The sequence below is a fragment of the Tinamus guttatus genome, unplaced genomic scaffold (assembly GCF_059628265.1).
Source record: "Tinamus guttatus ecotype Peru unplaced genomic scaffold, ASM5962826v1 Tinamus_guttatus_pri_ptg000004l, whole genome shotgun sequence".
In the NCBI taxonomy this organism is placed as follows: Eukaryota; Metazoa; Chordata; class Aves; order Tinamiformes; family Tinamidae; genus Tinamus; species Tinamus guttatus.
In genome coordinates, this window is record NW_028288538.1 from 17,438,139 (window position 1) to 17,456,694 (window position 18,556).

The 18,556-nt window shown below is 41.6% G+C and overlaps 2 protein-coding genes across 2 annotated transcripts in view; one reads left to right on the forward strand and one right to left on the reverse strand.

Moving 5' to 3' along the window:
- The window catches only part of SCAPER (S-phase cyclin A associated protein in the ER), a 129,650-nt gene extending 121,698 nt beyond the window's left edge, over positions 1-7,952 (reverse strand). Inside the window, exons 1-3 of the mRNA XM_088520634.1 lie at positions 7,897-7,952; positions 6,510-6,585; positions 2,705-2,822 (exon numbers count right to left, since the gene is read on the reverse strand). Coding sequence (XP_088376760.1) covers positions 2,705-2,822; positions 6,510-6,585; positions 7,897-7,952 — 250 coding nt within the window. The remainder of the gene's footprint in view (positions 1-2,704; positions 2,823-6,509; positions 6,586-7,896) is intronic.
- A 987-nt stretch (positions 7,953-8,939) lies between these two features.
- RCN2 (reticulocalbin 2) lies at positions 8,940-17,647 on the forward strand. The gene is made up of 7 exons (XM_088520716.1): positions 8,940-9,053; positions 9,126-9,231; positions 10,741-10,937; positions 12,804-12,917; positions 14,157-14,253; positions 15,003-15,145; positions 17,328-17,647. The coding sequence occupies exons 1-7, from the start codon at positions 8,940-8,942 to the stop codon at positions 17,478-17,480; spliced, it is 924 nt and encodes a 307-aa protein (XP_088376842.1). The 3' UTR covers positions 17,481-17,647.
- The last annotated feature ends 909 nt before the right edge of the window (positions 17,648-18,556 follow it).

The window sequence follows — 18,556 nt, forward strand, 5'->3', positions numbered from 1 at the left end:
GTAGATATGATTTTCTAATTGTACAGTGCTAAAGAAGTAGAGCAATGGCTGCTTGCAAGCATAGATACAGATTCTCCAGATTGAATTACAGCAGTATATTTTACATGGTATTACTTCTACAAATCACTGCCACTGTCTCATCCAGAATATAACAGCCCTGGATTCCACTAACAGCCCTACACTGGGTTCCCATTCATTAGGGTGGAATTCAAGGTCTGAAACTCATAAGCCTTGCAGAACACCTTTCCCTTCATGCTGTATTCTCCCAGTTACAACTGGTACCAATGCTGTCAGTGAAGACTCCTCAACTTCTTTATTGGGTCAAAGAGAACCAGGTTTCTTGGCTTTCATCACATAGTGCAGGCCTAGTTACACCACTAGGCCCTTGCTGAAGGACTGTGCAGGCTCAATCAATAAAACGTTTCCTTCCTCCCAAATGCTTAAACTGCAAATCAATTTTTCATGACAAGAGGCCAAATGATTTCAAACATATAGGAAATAAGAGAACAGTTACAAATACAAATTTTTCCTTTTTTTTTTTTTTGAACATATTTCTAGGTTAATTAGTCATGAAATGGGAAGAGTCAAGCCTTTGGGATATTTTAATTCTGATGTTGTAGCTTAGGTCTTAAGTAACATTTCTATGCAGGACATATTCAAATTGCAAGCTGGCTACATTAAGGAAATAAAAAAGCAAAATTCCTTAAGTTTTCTCTTAGAATCACCACAGCTTGTTAAAGTGGTCAAGACTTAAGTGACCATAATAAGCAGATTGTGGCAGTAGGTTTTGAAAACTGATTTAATTCTGGATACGGAATACCAGACTATTGATTTTTTCACAATTCTACAACCCTCTTGCACACAAAGTCAATCATATAGTTAACTTCTTTCCAAGAGCAGCTAAGAATCAGCAGTATATTGATGGATCATGTGAAGGCACCCCTTCATTGCAAGGGATGGCCTTTTTTTCAGTACCTCTTCCACAGCATCATCACCACGTTTTGTTTGAGATTGATCTTTCATGGGATTGACCTGTACGCATCACTAGAATTTCAGATCTCAAATAACAAACAAGCACATAGTTCCAAAATAACATAACAAGGAACCACTACATGTTGTTCCGGGAATATCTCTGCTTTTCAAGGAAATAATTTGTTATTTGCAGACAGAACTTTTATATATTTTATATGCACACACACACACATCTCCCCTCAAGTAATTACAAAATTTTGGTTGCAATGCTTTTCATTACTTCTCTTTTATCCATGTTCTCTACACAACATGAATGAACAAGTCTGAAGAGACAGCTGAACAGTAAGAACAGAAGCAAATGACTTTTAAAGGAAATAGAAAAAGCAAGGACCCAGGTACTGAAGAAATTAATCCAGCGCTTTAATTAACCAACTCTGCAACACTGGCACTAGCAACAGCACATGTCCATACCCTCACTGTGTCCCTACAAAAAGACTTGCAGAATGAATAATAAAGCATAATATAAAACATTAAATTAAATACTGTTACTGCCAACGTAATACTTCTAAATAAACGTTATAAGCAGAAAAAAGAGCAGAAGGACAAAATTCTGCTTTGTATGGAAGAGTCGCTGGCCAGGCTCAGGCAACCTGAACCTTTGGCCTGATTTACACAGGCTCCTGAACGAGCTAGAACTGTCCTAATTTATACTATTGCTTTATCATTCCTCAGGGACAAAATACATACTGAAAGATCAGCATAAAATGAATCAGAGCTCACTGACACCAACACATATACCCTCTCTGCCAAGAGGAGGGTCAAGAGATAAAGGGTATGGCTCTGCCAGACCCTCACTAGGCATAAGTCCTTTTCTGCAGGGAAAATTTCCACTAGACAATTATCACCAGATTCCTCATACTGCGCAAGAAGTTCAGCCTACCACTTAACAGGAAAATCGGAGGGAAAAAGTGCAATAAAAACTAAGTGCTACAACGATGCTAATACTAACAAAAGCAGCAAATGAATACAGCTACCTGGGCTTTAATTATAACTTTACCACAGTGGCAAACTGCATGTAACAAATATTCAAATGTTGCTTTTTAATAAAGGCACACATTCACATTCATTCCTCACACTAAGTAAAAAAATAAAAAAATAAATAAAAATCCAAAACTTCAAGTTTGGGTGTGCTTTAGTCCTTCGAAGCAAAATCAAATACTATTGGGTTAGCTAGATTCATCCCGATTTTTCTTGATGTCATATTTTTAAGGAGCTCTTCTACTAACTCACATTCACAGCACTAACATTAGGAGGAAAGTTAAAACTTGCAAATACACCTTAGCATACCAGAGACTGTACAAGCTTTGCTTTAATAGACAAAGAGTAAGTTATCTTCTAATCTATGCACAACTTTACATAGAAATATCTTCTCCACAGCCGGAATCACAGAATAGTTGCTGTTCAAAGGTATTTCTGGAGATGTCTTAGTCCAACCCCCTGCCCAAAGCTGGGCCAAATAGAGCAGTGTTCAGTCACGTTTGATTATCTCCAAGGACAGAGAAGCCAAACTTTTGTTTGTCCAACTCCTGGCTGTGTAAATCATCAGGCCACCAGAGAATACTACAGCAATTGCAAGACTGTTCCGAGGATTCACTCGCATTAGGGAAAACTGTCCCCAGAGAGACAAAGAAACCAGAGGGGAAAAAATGGGGGGAAAGAGGTGAACCCCTACCATCATCATCCTTGTTTTCCAGGGGGACGCTCCACGCAATTAGGTTCCTTGCTGTTCGGCCCTCTTCTGCAACTATTTTCCTCACTTTGTCATGACTATTAGAGCGCTGGAAAGAAGCCTAAAAACAAGAAATACAGAGAGAGGAAATACATGTTTATATAAATATTACATACATATATTTATATGTACACAGACACACAAAAAAGAAAGGCTTCAATACATTCACTCCATCCGATACGTGGCTAAACCTTCCAAATCAGGGGTGCCTGGGGAATGTATTTTCACCACCAGCAGAAACAGTTGTGCATTTTCATTCTAGTTATCAACTGCTTTTCTGTGTAATTAGCAGACAGATTTATCAAAATGATCCCAGTTGCTTCCCAGCTCTCTGTAATGTCTGTCACTGGACATTTTTTACCTCAATTTAACTGACTGTCAGTGCTGCACCACAGTAGACTATACAAATGTTTTAGTTACCTTCAGTTAATTAAAATCAATTAATCATGATAAAAGCTGCAAGAATCAAAATACATATGTTAGGTGACTGCACAAAGTCTGGAGAAAGGCATGGGATTTATCACAACCATCTGAAATAGTAAGAAAAAGCTCACCTGTTTTTCAGTGAGAATACAGAAAGTAATTCCTGGCAACCAGTAGTACTAGAAAGTTGCAGGTGTGAAAGGAGGAATAAGTGCCGAGGAGAATGAATTTCATTTACCTAGCAAACATATTTCTTTGCATGTGCAAAATATGCCATTACAAAAATCAAAAATGTACATACGTAATAATAAGGAAATAATTGTATCAGCTGACAGATGTTGATTAAAGGCTTGCCTCTTTACAGGCAGCTCCCCAGAACATAATCTGAAACAAAGCCAAGCTCTACACGATAATGTTAAAGCCACATATTGTCATGCTGCCAAAACTGCTGACCAAGGTATCTTTGAGCAGAGAGAAATTATAAAGAAGTTACATTAATCTAAACATTATTTTAGGCATTAACAAACTGATTTTCCATAGCACTAATCAGAAGACACGTTTTTCTCTTTTTTGTTCTTACTGATGTATTAAACCCGTAAACACTTTGTGTTTAAGTACCAGCATATCTTTAGAAAGTAAATACATTAAAAATGAATATAGCAGATGAGTGTCTGCAATTTATCAGGGTGGTAGCAATAAAAATAAAAAACTACTTTTATTTGAATGTTTATTTAATAATATTTAACCTAAATTTATCTAATCCAAATGTCCTCAACTGCTTGTTTCAAAGCCACAGTGTGCCATCTAGTGCTCCACAGAGAATTACCTACACTTAATAACATGCAATACAATGAAGCTAAAAAAAAAAAAAAAGCACAGCTGTACAGGTAAATTTTTGAAAAGCTAATAAATATTAAAAAAAAAAGTAAAGCACATTAATCAGAAAAGTAAAGCACATTAATCAGCACAATGTATTCTAAAGTGATTCTAGTCTGTCCCTATAGCTCAGTTTAGCCTAGTCCATTGAACCAAATTTGTTTTTATTGCCTTTTTGCTTAACGATACACTTTTTATAATAGATCTAAGAGCTAAAGATTCACAAATGTCACAACTAATTTTAAATCTATTTAAAAGACTGTATAAAGAGCCCTTCAGGATCAAGCTAAATTTCATTTAACTTAATTATCTCTGAAATGTGGCTGACAAACAAAATAAGACTGTTCAGACTGCATTTAAAAGAAAAATAATTTCTCCACTTACATTTCAAGTAAATAAATACTTTTTCTTTTTCATGGTATAATTACTTTTCTTAGGTAGACTTTAAGATCTTACAGGCAGCTTATGCTCCTGCAAGTATTTTTAATACAGTATTTATATCTTGGTAAAAATATTTTTAAAATACCTTGTAAAGTAATAAAATCTATTAGAACAAATTGCTTAAAAGAAGAGCTCAAATCCATACCCAGTCTTCATAAACTGGCTTGCTCTTTCACCATTTTTAAATTAAATTTGGACCAATCATTCATAGTTATCAGAAGTATTTTGGGACAGAAATAAAGGAACACATTCACGGCCCTAATTAAACTGTACACACAGTGCCAAACGGCTCAGAATTAGTTTTTTCAGAGATCACTTGTGCATGATCAGCACCAAGGCAAACCTCTGTTTAAGTAATTAATTGTTATTGAAACAAAGATCTATTTAGCAATACCTTACAATTTGGCAAAACCCATTCAATGCTGGAAGTGCTGGCACTTACAACTTTCTATTTTATACAACAGAGCTCTACAGACTTCTATACTAGAAAATAAACGATCACACAGGTTGCGATTAAAAGGTCATGTCCTTATAGAAATTCAGATATATTTTGATTTAATATTTCTAAGATTTTTCCTTATAATTGCTTTATTTAAAAAAAAAAAGCTCTCAAAAATACTCGATTTTTTTAAAAATGAAGTGGTTAAATATCAGGCCATCCCAGACACAGCACCTTCTGTGCAACCGTGATCTGGTCTTTTGTTTCCATGACCTGTTAAGCATTGTACAAACTGTTTTTAAAAAGATTGCTGAATGAAGAAGAATGTCCTTTACTAGACACATATTTAATTTTTCCTTTTAACCTCTGGGAAGACTTTTAAATGGTGTTCTCAATGCAGTACCATTTCATGTTAAGATGATGATCTTCACGCCACTTCAGTGCAATTAATTTTACTCCCTCACTTTACAGAAAGACCAAAAATGTCACCATTTTCAACCTACTCAAGCTTACAGGATAGCGACAGGAAACATGCCACCTTCGCAGAAGGTTTTCAGCACTAAACATATGAGATACCAAGCAGTACATAAATGATGAGCACCAATTCTACTGCAGCACCCTGGACCCCAGGCCACCTTCGTGCTGAACGCCCCCACCACAGGGCGCTTTTCTCTCTGCCGTTCCCTGTGCCGGGTTGTCCACCGTTCTCCCTAACATGAAGGTGCCATTTTCACGGCTCTTCCTCTTCAGCCATGCAGAGACAGAAGAGGCAGCATTTCCTAGTTTTACATATGAATGCCAGCAGTTTTGGACAACAGAACAAATTAAGTACCGGGAGAAACTCCCTGGAGTCCAGTGAGTCTCCATCAGAGGATACAGTCCTAAGAGTCTCTCCGAACTCGTAGCAGCAAATCTCCAATCCATAAATTCAAGCATCCATTCCTTGCTTTTTATTAATTCCATTCAAAAGCTTCTTGGCAAGTTACTCTCTCCAACAAGAATGGTAACAACTGTATTAAAGCTTTATTGATTCTGTTCCCAACGGCAGGCCCAGGAAAACAGTGATGTGGCACAAATCTACTTCTGTCCCTTTAGGAATTAGGCACCCTGCTACAATTCTACACTATACTATCCTACAATTCATATAATCATCTTGTATAATCAATAACTGGCTCTTGAACACATATACACAAAAAAACCTAACAGTGGAGTGATTCAACATCATTCTTCAAACTCTCTAAACCTCTCTGAAAACTAAAGGTCCACAGAATATCACCTGCTTTAAAACTACATACTGTGCATATAAAAGGCATGACTAGTTCCTGCAAGAAAAATATACATGTTCATGAAAAGGCGTTTTTTTTATACCAGTGCAAATATTTTCTGTATTTGAATCACCTTTAGCAGTTGTTTATCATCATGGAAAACATAAAATCACTAGGAAATACTTCAGAAGCCAAACCCTGCTTAACCAAGCACTATGCATTTTACAATAACACACAGCAAAATTGTAGGCTTGCAGTCAGTAGGAAAATCCTAATAACCTGTTAAAACAGCAGAATGACTTACCATCATGTTATAGCCTTCCTCCACATCAACAGGCTCACTTATTACATTTTTGGCTGACCCCATTGAGTTCTCGTATCTGTGTTAAAATAAATACAACTAGTCAATTTTACTTAAACCATTTCTAAAATTTATCTTAACTTCTGAGCAGCACTTATATCATGTACTTCTGAGAAACACCATAAACAAAACTACCCTCTGAAAACTTATCAAGTGTCTGCATTGCTCCTCTTTAGAAGGAGCCAAAGGTGCAATCCCTACCAAAATAAATAAATAAAAGTTTATGTAATCAGACAGCAAATTGTACAAAGAACATTATGAAGCCCTAATAGAAATTAACTGCATGGACTACTCCAGAATAGGGAATGGCAACAAGAATAACTGAATGCATGGAAAAACCTTCCTATGGTAGAAGAATGGTCGTTAATGCAAGAAGAAAAATGAATTGGGAGCATACGGAAAATCTGCATCAGATGATATTGGTTAAAAAAATAAAAATAAAAACTTATGCTTTCATTAAAAAGAAAAGTAACATTCCCTGTAATCCTTGTACAAGTCAACTCTGGAAAAGCAAGTATTTGCATCCAGTATTGAACTACAGCACCATTGCCACAAATATAAAAATACAACCTAGGGCCACACATTTATAGGTTTATTAAGAATTTCCAGAACTGTTAAATAATTCTAAAATAAAACTACACCTAAACTACCGGCTTTGCAATTGAAATAAATTCTATTGGGTACTGATTAGAGTGCAAGAAGTCTCCAGGAACTGTTCTTATATCTTCTCGCGAAGGACCAGATGTGAACCAGAGTTAGAGACACTTCTGAACTCTCGGGGACTACCCAGCAGAACAAGAGCAACCTGGGGTCAAACCCGCAGAGGGTCCTTGTCACTGCTGTTCCCTTGTTCCCAGATTGCACCTTCCACTTCTCCAAACTGCGTAGTTTTCTACCAGCAAATAGCCAGCTGTAAGTCTGTAAACGATCGGAGTTGCTAGATTTGTTTCCTCGCTATTTGCTGACATTCTTTAAGGCAACCTGCTGAGCCGAGGAAACCGTGAGCCGCTTCGCAGCCGCCTGAGACAGGGGGCACAGCCGCCCTGCCGCGGGCACCGGGACAGGCCCGGCCCGGCCCGGCGAGGCGCCGCCCAGCACCGGGACCACCGGACAAATCCGCGCCGGGGCCCAGCACGGGCTTCCCGCCGCTTGTGACAGCCGGCCCCGGGCACCCGGCAAGGCCGCGGCCGCCCCCGCCGGGCCCGGCGCCCAGCGCAGGGGGCAGGGCTGGCCCGCCGCCATCTTGCCCCGCCGACCGCCGCCGCCCCTCCCCTGCTCGCTGCGTCCCGCCGCGCCGGGCGCGCGGGCCGGCGGCAGCGGCAACACTCACGCTCTCCGCCGCGCCGCGCCGTCCCGCCCGCGCGCCGCCCGCCGCGCTGATGTCATCGCATCCCGCCGCCCGCCGCAACGGCCGCCGCCGCACGCCCTCCCGCCGCGCCCCCCGCGCATGCGCCGCCCGCGCCGCTGACGCCGCTGCCCGCACCTTGCCCGGCCGGCGGGAGCGCGCGGGGCGGCGCCGGCAGCGGGAAGGCCCGGGGCTCCCTCCGCATCCCCGCGCGGGGCCTTCGCAGGCGGCATCGCTTGTGCTCCGCTCCAAGATAACGCCTAGAAGCGATGCACTCGCCGTGTTCTCGGATCAGAAATGCCGAGGGAACGTGGGATCCTTTTTTTTTCTACACACATTCTAGAATGACCTTGGATTCTGCTATAGGGCTGATTGTTAAATCAGTGCTAGGAAGCGTCTGGGTTGGGTCTGAATGCGATTTCCTACGTTTTCCCTCTTGGAAAGCGTTATTGCTGAGCTTCAGATGTTTTCCTATCACAGAGCATATCCTCCTCTGATTTTGGGTGCCAGTTATGAATGTGACTCCGTAACAGTGAAGTAACAGTGACTTCATTTGCACTCTGTATGTGATTTATGTAAACATTGGTGGGAAATTTGACATTTAAAGCAATAAAAGATATCAGAACTAAGTCACTATTAGTTTTTTTCAATAGAAAGACATTTTTTATACGGGCAGGACATTACACTACCTCGCCCCCTGATTTGTGATGGTGTGTTCAGAGCGATCTGCCTCGGCCTCTCACAGCTGACAGAAGCTCAGGTGAGGCGGGGAGCTGCTCGCTGCTGTCGCCATGAGAGGAGGAGGGTGACGGGGCACACGGGAGCCGCGAGCCCGGGGCAGCTCCCCCGGCTCGGTGGCCGCGGCGCCTCCCGCGGGCCCCGCCAAGGCGGCAGGAAGCGGCGCGGAGGCCGCGGCCGCCCCGCGCTGCCCCCGAGCGGCCCCGCGGCGCAGGCGGCCCCGCGCGCCCCCCGCCCTCCGCGCCGCCTTTCCCCGCCCCTCGGCGCGGGTCGCCTCCTCGGCGGGCGCGATGCGGCGGGCGGCGCTGCTGCCGCTGCTGCTGCTGCTGGCGCTGGGCCTGGCCCCGGCGCTGGGCGGCCAGCACCGCGCCGACTATGACCGCGAGGCGCTGCTCGGCGGCCAGGTGAGCCGGGGCGCGGGGCGGCGCGGCCACGGGGCGAGGGCGGCGGCGCTCACGGGCCCTGCCGCCCCGCAGGACGAGGCCGAGGAGTACGCGCGGCTCAGCCCGGAGGAGCAGCAGCGCCGCCTCAGCGCCATCGTGAAGAAGATCGACCGCGACGCCGACGGGCTCCTCAGCGACGGTAACCGCCGGCGCCGCCCCAACGGCCGCCGCGGCCCCGCCCCGCGCGACATGGCGGCCCCGGCGCCGCGGGGGAATGGCCGTCCCGGTGGGCGGATGAAATGCGGGTGTAAAGCAGAGATCGCCCTTCTCCCCGCTTGTTCCTGCGCCGCCGCGCCTGCTCGGGTAGACGCGAGGGCAGCGTCGCCGGTGCCTAATCCCGGCGAGAGGCGACGGGCGCGGCGGGCCCTGCGTGCTCAGATGCCCGTGCCCTGCCCCGAAATACCCGAAAATCAACCGCAGCAGCGCCCGCACGCGCTGCCCGTCTGCAACAAGCTACGTTGTAGGCGATGCTGGCTGTGCACAGGCCTTGGAGTAGTTACAAAACCTGGTGTGCATCTTTCCTCCCATTTAATCAGTTTAGAGGACGCTTTAGTGCATTTAGAACATGCAGAACATTAGTTCCACCAGTAACTATTCAGGGCTGAGAATCCATTTTTAAAACCTCTTGCTGCTGTGGAAAGATGTTCAGATACATCTTGTAAAGTTATATTTACTCTTCTGCCAAGAAGGATAGAATAAGATATGTTAGCACTTTAAAAAAAGCAGTAAGATTTTTCTACACAAAGACAGTGATTTTTTTTTTGTTATTTTCATGAGTCATCTTCACTCTTTAGAGCAGGACTTCAGTTGAGTTGATTCAGCTACATCGTTTTGCAATGCAGAGGAAGTGCTCTTCCTTTCAGAGCATCTGCAAATAACTGGATGGTACTGGGAGAGTATCTGCTTCCAATCTTCTGGCAATCAAGTAATCTGAATGTACTTGTGGGAATTTGCATATTAAGTTTTACTTGTTGTGGCTACGTTTTTATAAAAACAAGTAATTGAAAAGCAGCCCCTAAGTGTGTAAGACTTCATTTCAGCTCTTAATAAATGGAAAACTATATAGCATGGAAAAAAAAAAAAGGTGAAAAGGTGCCATGGGGTTGGCCTCAGGCAGCCAGTGCTGAGAAGTCATTGCCACATATTAGCCATTATGGCAGCCATTTTTTAAGTGCCAGCAGCTTCTCTTCGGGCCCCAGGAGTTAGATAAGGGCCCTTTCGAGCTGGGAACTAACCATCTCCCCTCCTCCGAGGTGAGTTTTGAAAGATGCAGCTCGCTGGGCAGCTGCATGAGCACTACCCGTGATCTTCCTGCCGGTCCCCGCGTGTGTCGGAGTGGGAGGCTTCCCCCTTTTTGCTGGCAGCACTAGCACACATGGATGAAAGTAACTGTGCAGCTCTAGCCCGAGGGTGTTGACAGGGGAACAGAACTACAAAAGCAAACTGAAGATTTTAGCTGTGATCTCTTCTCTCATTCAGTTAACTTGGAAAAGGCCATCAACACAGAGGAAACAGATTGTTTTGCTTTAACTAACCTTTCACCTGTATGCATCTGAAATGCAAACTATACTCCAGTCTGAATAGACTTGTGGTATCTTAACAGGTTTTTATAGTGTAGATGACACTATTTCTAATGGAATTTTCACAGATGAGCTGAGTTCCTGGATCCAGCAGTCTTTTAAGCATTATGTTACCCAAGAAGCTAAACAACACTTTAGTGATTATGACAAAGATGGTGATGGATTAGTGTCTTGGAAAGAGTATAATATACAAATGTATGATCGTGTAATTGATTTTGATGAAAACGCTGTCCTGGAGGATCAAGAAGAAGAATCATTTCGACAGGTAAAATGTTTCAGCATCAGTTTCTGTAAGCTGTTAGCTATCGTGTTTGCTTATCATAGTGGAACAAGATGGGTAGAGAAGCCATAGCAGCTGGCATATATTTTAATGCTGCTGTCTGAAATGGGGGAGTAATCAGAGGAAAGTAATGGAGTATAAAGCTGCTACCAACAAAACAGAACAAAATCAAACCTCTTGGGTATATTGTGCAAGCCGAGTGCAATACAGGTATATTGGCAGTGTTACCACAGAACGTAGTCTCTAGCAATCATCTTAAAACAAGACGGGCACCTACTAGACTAGGCCTGTACCCAAATCTGTCACCACCCTGCCCACAGTAGTGGCCAGTAGCACTGATTTTGGAGATGGAGCAAACCTTTGTATGGCTTAGCCCCCTTTCTTGCACTGGTCTATCTGCTTTATCAGTAATTTCACAGGTGCCCAAAGTGGGGTGTCTGTATTGTCTGCTTTTAAAATTTTCTGACCATAGATACCCTAAAATCCTATAATAGAAAGAAATTGTATTTTTAAAAACATTTTTGGCAAATAAAATACAACTCTGGTAGATGAACCAGGATGTACGAACAATGCAAAGTTACAGATTTATCTCATATATAAAAGGAAATGCTGAAGAGTAGGAAGAGGAAAGAGAGTCAGTGAGGGAGGATACACCAAGAATCTCCTTGCAAAACAGCAAAACATGTTTCCTTTGAAATTTTGCATTTCAGTGAAGCACAGAATGAATAAGGTTGGAGGAGATCTTTGGAGATACCTAGTCCAACCTCCCCACTCAAGCTGGGACACCCAGAGCACGTGGCACAGGGTGGCATCCAGGTGGGGTTTGAACTTCTCTGGAGAAGGAGACTCCACAGCCTCCCTGGGCAGCCTGTTCCAGTGCTCTGTCACCCTCACACCCTCATACATTTATAAGTTCATGCAAAAAATTACCCAAGAGAGTGAATTCGTAGACTCCTCTGACCAGGATTTTTTCACTAGCCTTTGGCCTCTGTTTCCAATTAGAAGTAGTTGAAAAGTAGTAGAAAAGGTTTTGACAAAACCGAAGCCAGAACGGACAATAGGCAAGGAATCCTGCACAGCAAACAAACCAACAGCTTTTGAGGTCACTTGGCTGAATAATTACGTAGCTTTGAAGTAAAAACGAAATCAGCAACTAGTCAAAATACTGATCCTGTATTTCAGATGAGGCTGACATATATGCTGACTTCCTCTATTATTTATTTTTTCAGTATGTTTTTTTTATGCTATACTTTGTGCTGGTTGCTTGCTAGGTTTTTGTGCTTGCTGACTTCCTCAACATGTTTTGGAAAGAGACAAATTGGTAAACTTGGACAAGCATCATGTATTAGCCATCTTCAGCATTTTCCTTAATTTTGGAATGTAGTGATCCTGCTTTAGCTAAAATGGAGAATTTTGATTATGGTATTGATTTAGAACTGATATTAAGTAAAAATACAAAATTGCCAGAAGGTGGCAATCTTGTTCACCACTTCTCAAGAAAACCCTGAAAAGCAGATCTGCTTCCTCACTTGTTCTGGTTTATTTTGCAGTCCAGTATTCTCTGTAATCTGCCCTTCTGAATTGCCCGGCTTGGCCAAGAGTTTTAAAGGTCTCCTTAAATTGGAAAGAAGGAAGTTTTGACCTGATTCTTAGGATAAAATTACCTCAATTTAATGTGCTGCTCTCTTCCTTCTTTTTTTTTTTTTTAAAGTGAAAATACAACATCAGTATAATATAGGCAGGCAATGTGAAACAATGTAATCTGCTTAATAAGTTTCCTAGCTGTACACCAGTTGCTGTAATGTTGTTTTTCCCCTTCATTAAGAGCTCTAACTAAATCCTTTTTCTAAGCTTCATTTAAAGGAGAAAAAGCGTTTTGAAAAAGCTAATAGAGATGATGTTCCTGATCTAAATATGGATGAATTTGTTGCTTTTGAACATCCTGAAGAAGCAGAGTACATGACGGTAAGATCTGGAGGATATTTTTAGCAGCCTGTATGTGCAGAGGCAACATCTCTTTAACGCGTGTCTACTGCAGGACACATGCCTTTGAGCAGCAATGCATATTTTGCTCTTGCAGACCAAATCAAAATTCAGATACCTTGTTGTGGATTCAGTACAGGAGTTCGGGAGCTGGAGCAGTAGTTTGGTGCTTTTCTTTGAACTTCATTTTCAAGAACTGGGTTTGCACAACTATGTCAAGCTTTTGAGCTTGGGCTGCAGAGCCGTGCCTGAACTCTGTTACGTTTGAAATATATCAGTAAGAATTCGGTTTGAGGAAATTTCATGTCTAGTTCAGACTGTAATTATATTTAGAGGGATTTATAAGGAAGATATTTTGGTGCAGGGAAAGGCTAGGTGCCAGTTATTCTCCCTTTGCTTAAAAGTGAGAATAACTCACTTTTTCTGAACCCCTCCCCCCCCCCAAAAAAAAAAATCAAATCAGTCTAAATTGAAATTTAGCAGTATGGTGGTATTGACTGCATTTGAGGGATGAGTATTTCAGCCAGGAGCACTTGGTCACTGGTCGTATGTTTCATCAGTGCTGGGACTGTGGGAGTCGCTCCAGCTGACTGCTCAGTAGTGACATTTGGCCCCGGGTAGGAGCCACTGCTGCCGTCCTGCCCCAGAGCTTGGGCTGTGTGAAGCTGCAGAGCCAACTGCCAGGAGGAGCTCCATGCAAACACAGCCTCTGTTTGTACCGACATAAACGATGATTATGGACAAAAAAAAAAAAAAGGGGAAAACCAGAAAAGTGGGCACATGGGCTTCACAGGAAAGCACAGTACCAAAAGACTGAACATTTTTTCTGAAGATTTTATAACATTAAAAGACACAAAGCAAAAGCAAAGACACTGAATGAAACAAGATAAATGAGACAATATGGCTTTGGCCAACTTCATTTTTTTCTCGGTTACCTGTAGTTTTTGAAGTGTATTGAAGGTTTCCAACTCCACATTCACCCTTCAGATTTGCTTTTAGTAAAACCAGCTGTCCTAAACTCCTAAGACAGGAAGCAGATATTGGAGCAGTTAAAGTAAAACAGAAAAGCAGAGTTAAAGTGAGTGAATTTTTGGTTTATTGCTTTAAAATGTTTGCTCTATTGATCTGAAATGTTTTGTATATATAGCTGTTTCTCTTAAATATGATACTGATAAGTTTTCAGAAATTAATATTTGCTTTTTGTATCTATATATGCAAAAGGACTTTGTCATTGAAGAGGCTTTAGAAGAACACGATAAAGATGGTGATGGATTTGTTAGCCTGGAAGAATTCCTTGGTGATTACAGAAGAGACCCAAGTAAGAAAAAACAGAGAATGGAAGAAGGAACTTAACAAAATTTTTAGAATTGTATCCACATTTGTTTTCAGCTTTTACCATCTCCATCGAAAGGTTCTGAGTAACATCCTATGTTTAAAAATAACTGAGTTTGCTGGTACTGTGCATAGCAGGTCATTTCTTCAGTCTGCTCTGTAGATATTTGGCAACAGTTTGTGCATAACCCATTTCACTCTTTCCTTGCGAGTTACTTAATGGTTTTCTCCAAACACCAGGGCTCCATCACCAGGTATGTAGCTGAAATAAGCTGTGGTTTGATTAAGTGAACACACCTAGAAACTAGCCAGGATGAAGAGAGGTTAAACTTTCCTGATCTTTGTCATGTGAAGGAGGCTGCTGTCTGCCCACATTGTTCCCTTTGGTCCTCTAAACACGTGGAGGCTGCAGCGGGCTGAGCTGCATGCTAACGGCAGGCAGTGAGCGTAACGCAGGCAAGGTGAATGCTGGAAATGCAAAATGTGCCTGTCGGACACGGCGCCTCTTCCTGCTCGCCTGTCAGCTCTCCCCACAAGTACAAAAATACCCACGTGGCAGCATGTTCTGTACTAAGCCAACTTTCTGTCCTCCCGATTTGGGTAATTGTGAAGGTGATAACCTAAGGTCAATTTGCTTAGGAGAAAATGTGAAAATAGTAGAGTTTCGTTTCTTTTTTTTCTTTTATTTCCTTTAAATAAAGAATCGCTTTAGACTTGACAAATGTTTCTTTTTAGCTGCAAGTGAAGATCCAGAATGGATACTTGTTGAGAAGGACCGATTTGTGAATGACTATGACAAGGATAACGATGGGAAACTCAACCCTCAAGAGCTTTTGTCTTGGATAGTGCCAAATAATCAGGGTATTGCACAGGAGGAGGTATGTGTTTAATAATTACTGTTCAGATTTAAATTAAATGGAGTAGAATTCTGAAGTTATCACAGCGTAAAGTGATGAACTGATTCTGATACTGATTTGTTGTATCATAGTAGTTGAAAAAGAATGTGTAGATCTTAGTATATATTTTAAACTTCTTTTTAGTTTGACAAAGAATGCAGGTCTTTAAAATATATAAAGCAAATTTAAAATATTAATTGTATGAATATTTGGAAAAAATTATATAGCACAGTACTATTCTGCATGTTTGAACCGTTTTATCTGTTTTGACTTAAAAGTACAATATTTTAAACAATTATTTTACAGTTATTATACATAAATCTAATGAAGTATAGTAATAAAAGAGGCTGTTTACATATTAATGGCACAATTTCGAAAGGAAAAATTGATCATGCTACTTCCAACTCGATAAATTGCTATAATCTGTAGTTATAAAACTTGTATTTGCATAAATACAAGAAAATTAAATTATTCCATAATTCAAGATGCTGTAATGCAAACTTTAAAATGATGATAACTAAAATGGTTTAATCAGAGGCTGAATGCCTTAATGGGTTTAAGTGCATTCTCATTTTAGTTGTCTTTTTTTTCCCTAGCAGGCAGTGGAAGCAGTTAATGTTTCAGAGCAACCTATTTTAATAATAAGACTTTACAGTAGCTGACTGAAGAGAGGATTTCTGCCTTTCTGCTAATAACTTTTTATCTTAATTAGTGCAAATCTGTTTCCTTTGAAGGATTCTGGTATTCAGAAAGGCAGGAACACCGTGTCTTCCCATAGCTCCATAATTGCTCCTGCAGCCGGGAGACAGCTGGTGTTAGACAGCGTCGCCCATCCTCTGCGTTGGGAGCATCTCATTTCCGAAGTCCCTCCTATTACTATTTCAGCTCTGTTGATTACAGAAAAAGCAGCTCGGCCAGAGCCCAGCTTTCACTGTTCACATATCTAACCTCCAGGCTGCAAAATTGCTCTGGTTGTATTTTTGTAAATGGGATCTGTAAGTCTTTGCACTTTTTTTTTAAACATACTGAGCTCATAGGGATGGTTGACTCTTCATAGCAACAAGACTGTGTGTAGTAACTGAAATGCAAAGACCCAACACTACCAAGAATTTATGTTCTCTTGTTTGCATATGCTGTTTGCATAGCAATTTGCTACTGATTCAATTTATGTCTGAGGGCAAGGACATGGTACTATAATAGTTCCATTCTGCAAGAAATAATTTTGTTTTTATTTCTTTAATGTGCTATTTTCTGTATATTAACGTCAGGGCCTAGCCAAGTCACCTAAAGAAAAGGTGGCATTGACTGAGTTGTAAGTTGATGTTTGGAAAGCTGAATATTGCAGTTTCATCTGGGCTTTAAAAAAAAAAAGACTTGAGAAATCTGGTGGCTGAAAAATACAAAACAAGAGAGCTGCTGTACTAGGTTGATAGCTTTGAGCTACATAATACATCTTTTAAATAAGCCACTTAGGTAAATTTTCTGCAATTGCTTTTTTAACTGCTGAACTTCATCCTTTTATGAATAATAAATATTTGAGGGACATTTTGAGAACTGTTTAAACTCGCAGTATCATCTGACATTGTCATGTTTCAGTATCAAGAACATTGTTCAGCAAGGCCAGGCTTTGCTTGTAGAAATGAAGGAAACGAATTGTCCTGCCCGCCTGGAGAGGCGCAGGGCGAATCCGTGACGGAGGGCCAGGCGGGCGCTCGTGAGCTCGGACGGTGGCCGTGACGCCTGCGGGGACCCGCGCGTCCCCGCCGCGGTGCCACACGTGCGGCAGCGCGCGGAGGGGCCCCGTGCGGCGCTGGCGATTCCTGCAGCCGCGCGCGAGGGACGGGGCAGGACACGGACGGCTGCTGCGTCCAGGGAGATTTGTTTTGATACCGTCTCCTGCTCTCAAAATACAGCTAATGGGATTAATATTGATTCGTTGCTTTTAATTGATTGTGAGGGTAGAGGTTGGATTTTATGACTCCGCCACCAAATAAAAAGGAGGACGAAGAAGCAAAACGAGATAAAAAGACTCGGGTCTGAAAGTAAAATCTTGTCTAGCTTGTTAAAAACTGTGGTGTAGTGACAGGATTTGACAAAGCCATTCCAAAAGTGTATTTATAAATACCAGTATCCATATAATGCAACATGTCCATTTATTTTAAAGGCTCTTCACCTTATTGAAGAAATGGATTTGAATGATGATAAAAAGCTTTCTGAAGAAGAAATTCTGAAGAACCAGGATTTGTTTCTTAACAGTGAAGCAACAGATTACGGCAGGCAGCTTCATGATGAACATTTCTACCATGAAGAACTCTAGATTATTTATTTTATAATCTATATTTCTTCCCTTTCTTTCATTTGAAGCTTTTGTTAAAAGAACCCACCTTTTCAGCTTTGTTGCAAGTTTTATGCTGTAATTATAATAGACTAAGGTTTGTAAATATATTGCATTTAGAATGTAATTACCCTCCTGCAGATTTCCCTGGGCCTCTTGAAAATTGATCTTAAATGTTTACTTCCAAAATGATATAGCATTGGGAAAGAAACTACTTCAAACGTCATACTGTATTGTGAAGAGTTATGCTGCTGTACTTGGGGAAAAATGGAGAGTCCACATGATTCTGAAAGAATGCAAAACATTCTGAGACTAGCTTTGTTTTTTGTTTTTTTTTTTTATATGAGTTTAAGTGGGGAGGGCTGGGGGGAACGCATAGTGTCTGTATTAGCTGTGTTAGGTGGAACACCTAGAGGAATGCCTCAAATGTTTAGGAGGTTTCTGTTTAATTTGAAATGGTTTCTACAGGGAGTGCTATTGTATTATAAAAACCATGTTGTTTTTACATCTACAGGACTTTTTTTAAAATGTGCAAATCTAAGCATTTCAATGCAGTGGGTATTTACAGTGTCAAAGCTCTCTTCATGGGTTGGATTAAAACAATCGACTGTTCTGTCTTCCTGTATTTTCTGCATTTATTCCTTATTGTGGATCACCCTTAGCAATACACTGAAAGGGGAACAGTGTGCAGCAACATATTTACCGGGGAATCACTTCTCTGAAATGATGGCTGGAGTATTTAATGTCACGTGAAGGGAATAATACGTAGCCTTTGGCAACACTCGTAGCTTTTCTAGACTGAACGCCCGCTATCTGATCTAGGAGTGAAAGGAGATTCAAAAATAATGAGATTCCATTTAGTTTTTTTGAGCCACATGCTTTAAAGTGTGACGTGTTTTTCTCTTTTGTTTTGTTTTCATGTGGCATGTGTGGGTGTTGTAGTAATAACCTCTGAATGTTAACTTCAGTGGGAAGCGCTGCCATTCTCGCTCATAAAGGTGAGCCCTTTCCAAGGGGGTGATTGTGTGACCGTTTGAAAAGTAATGGCAAGAAAGATT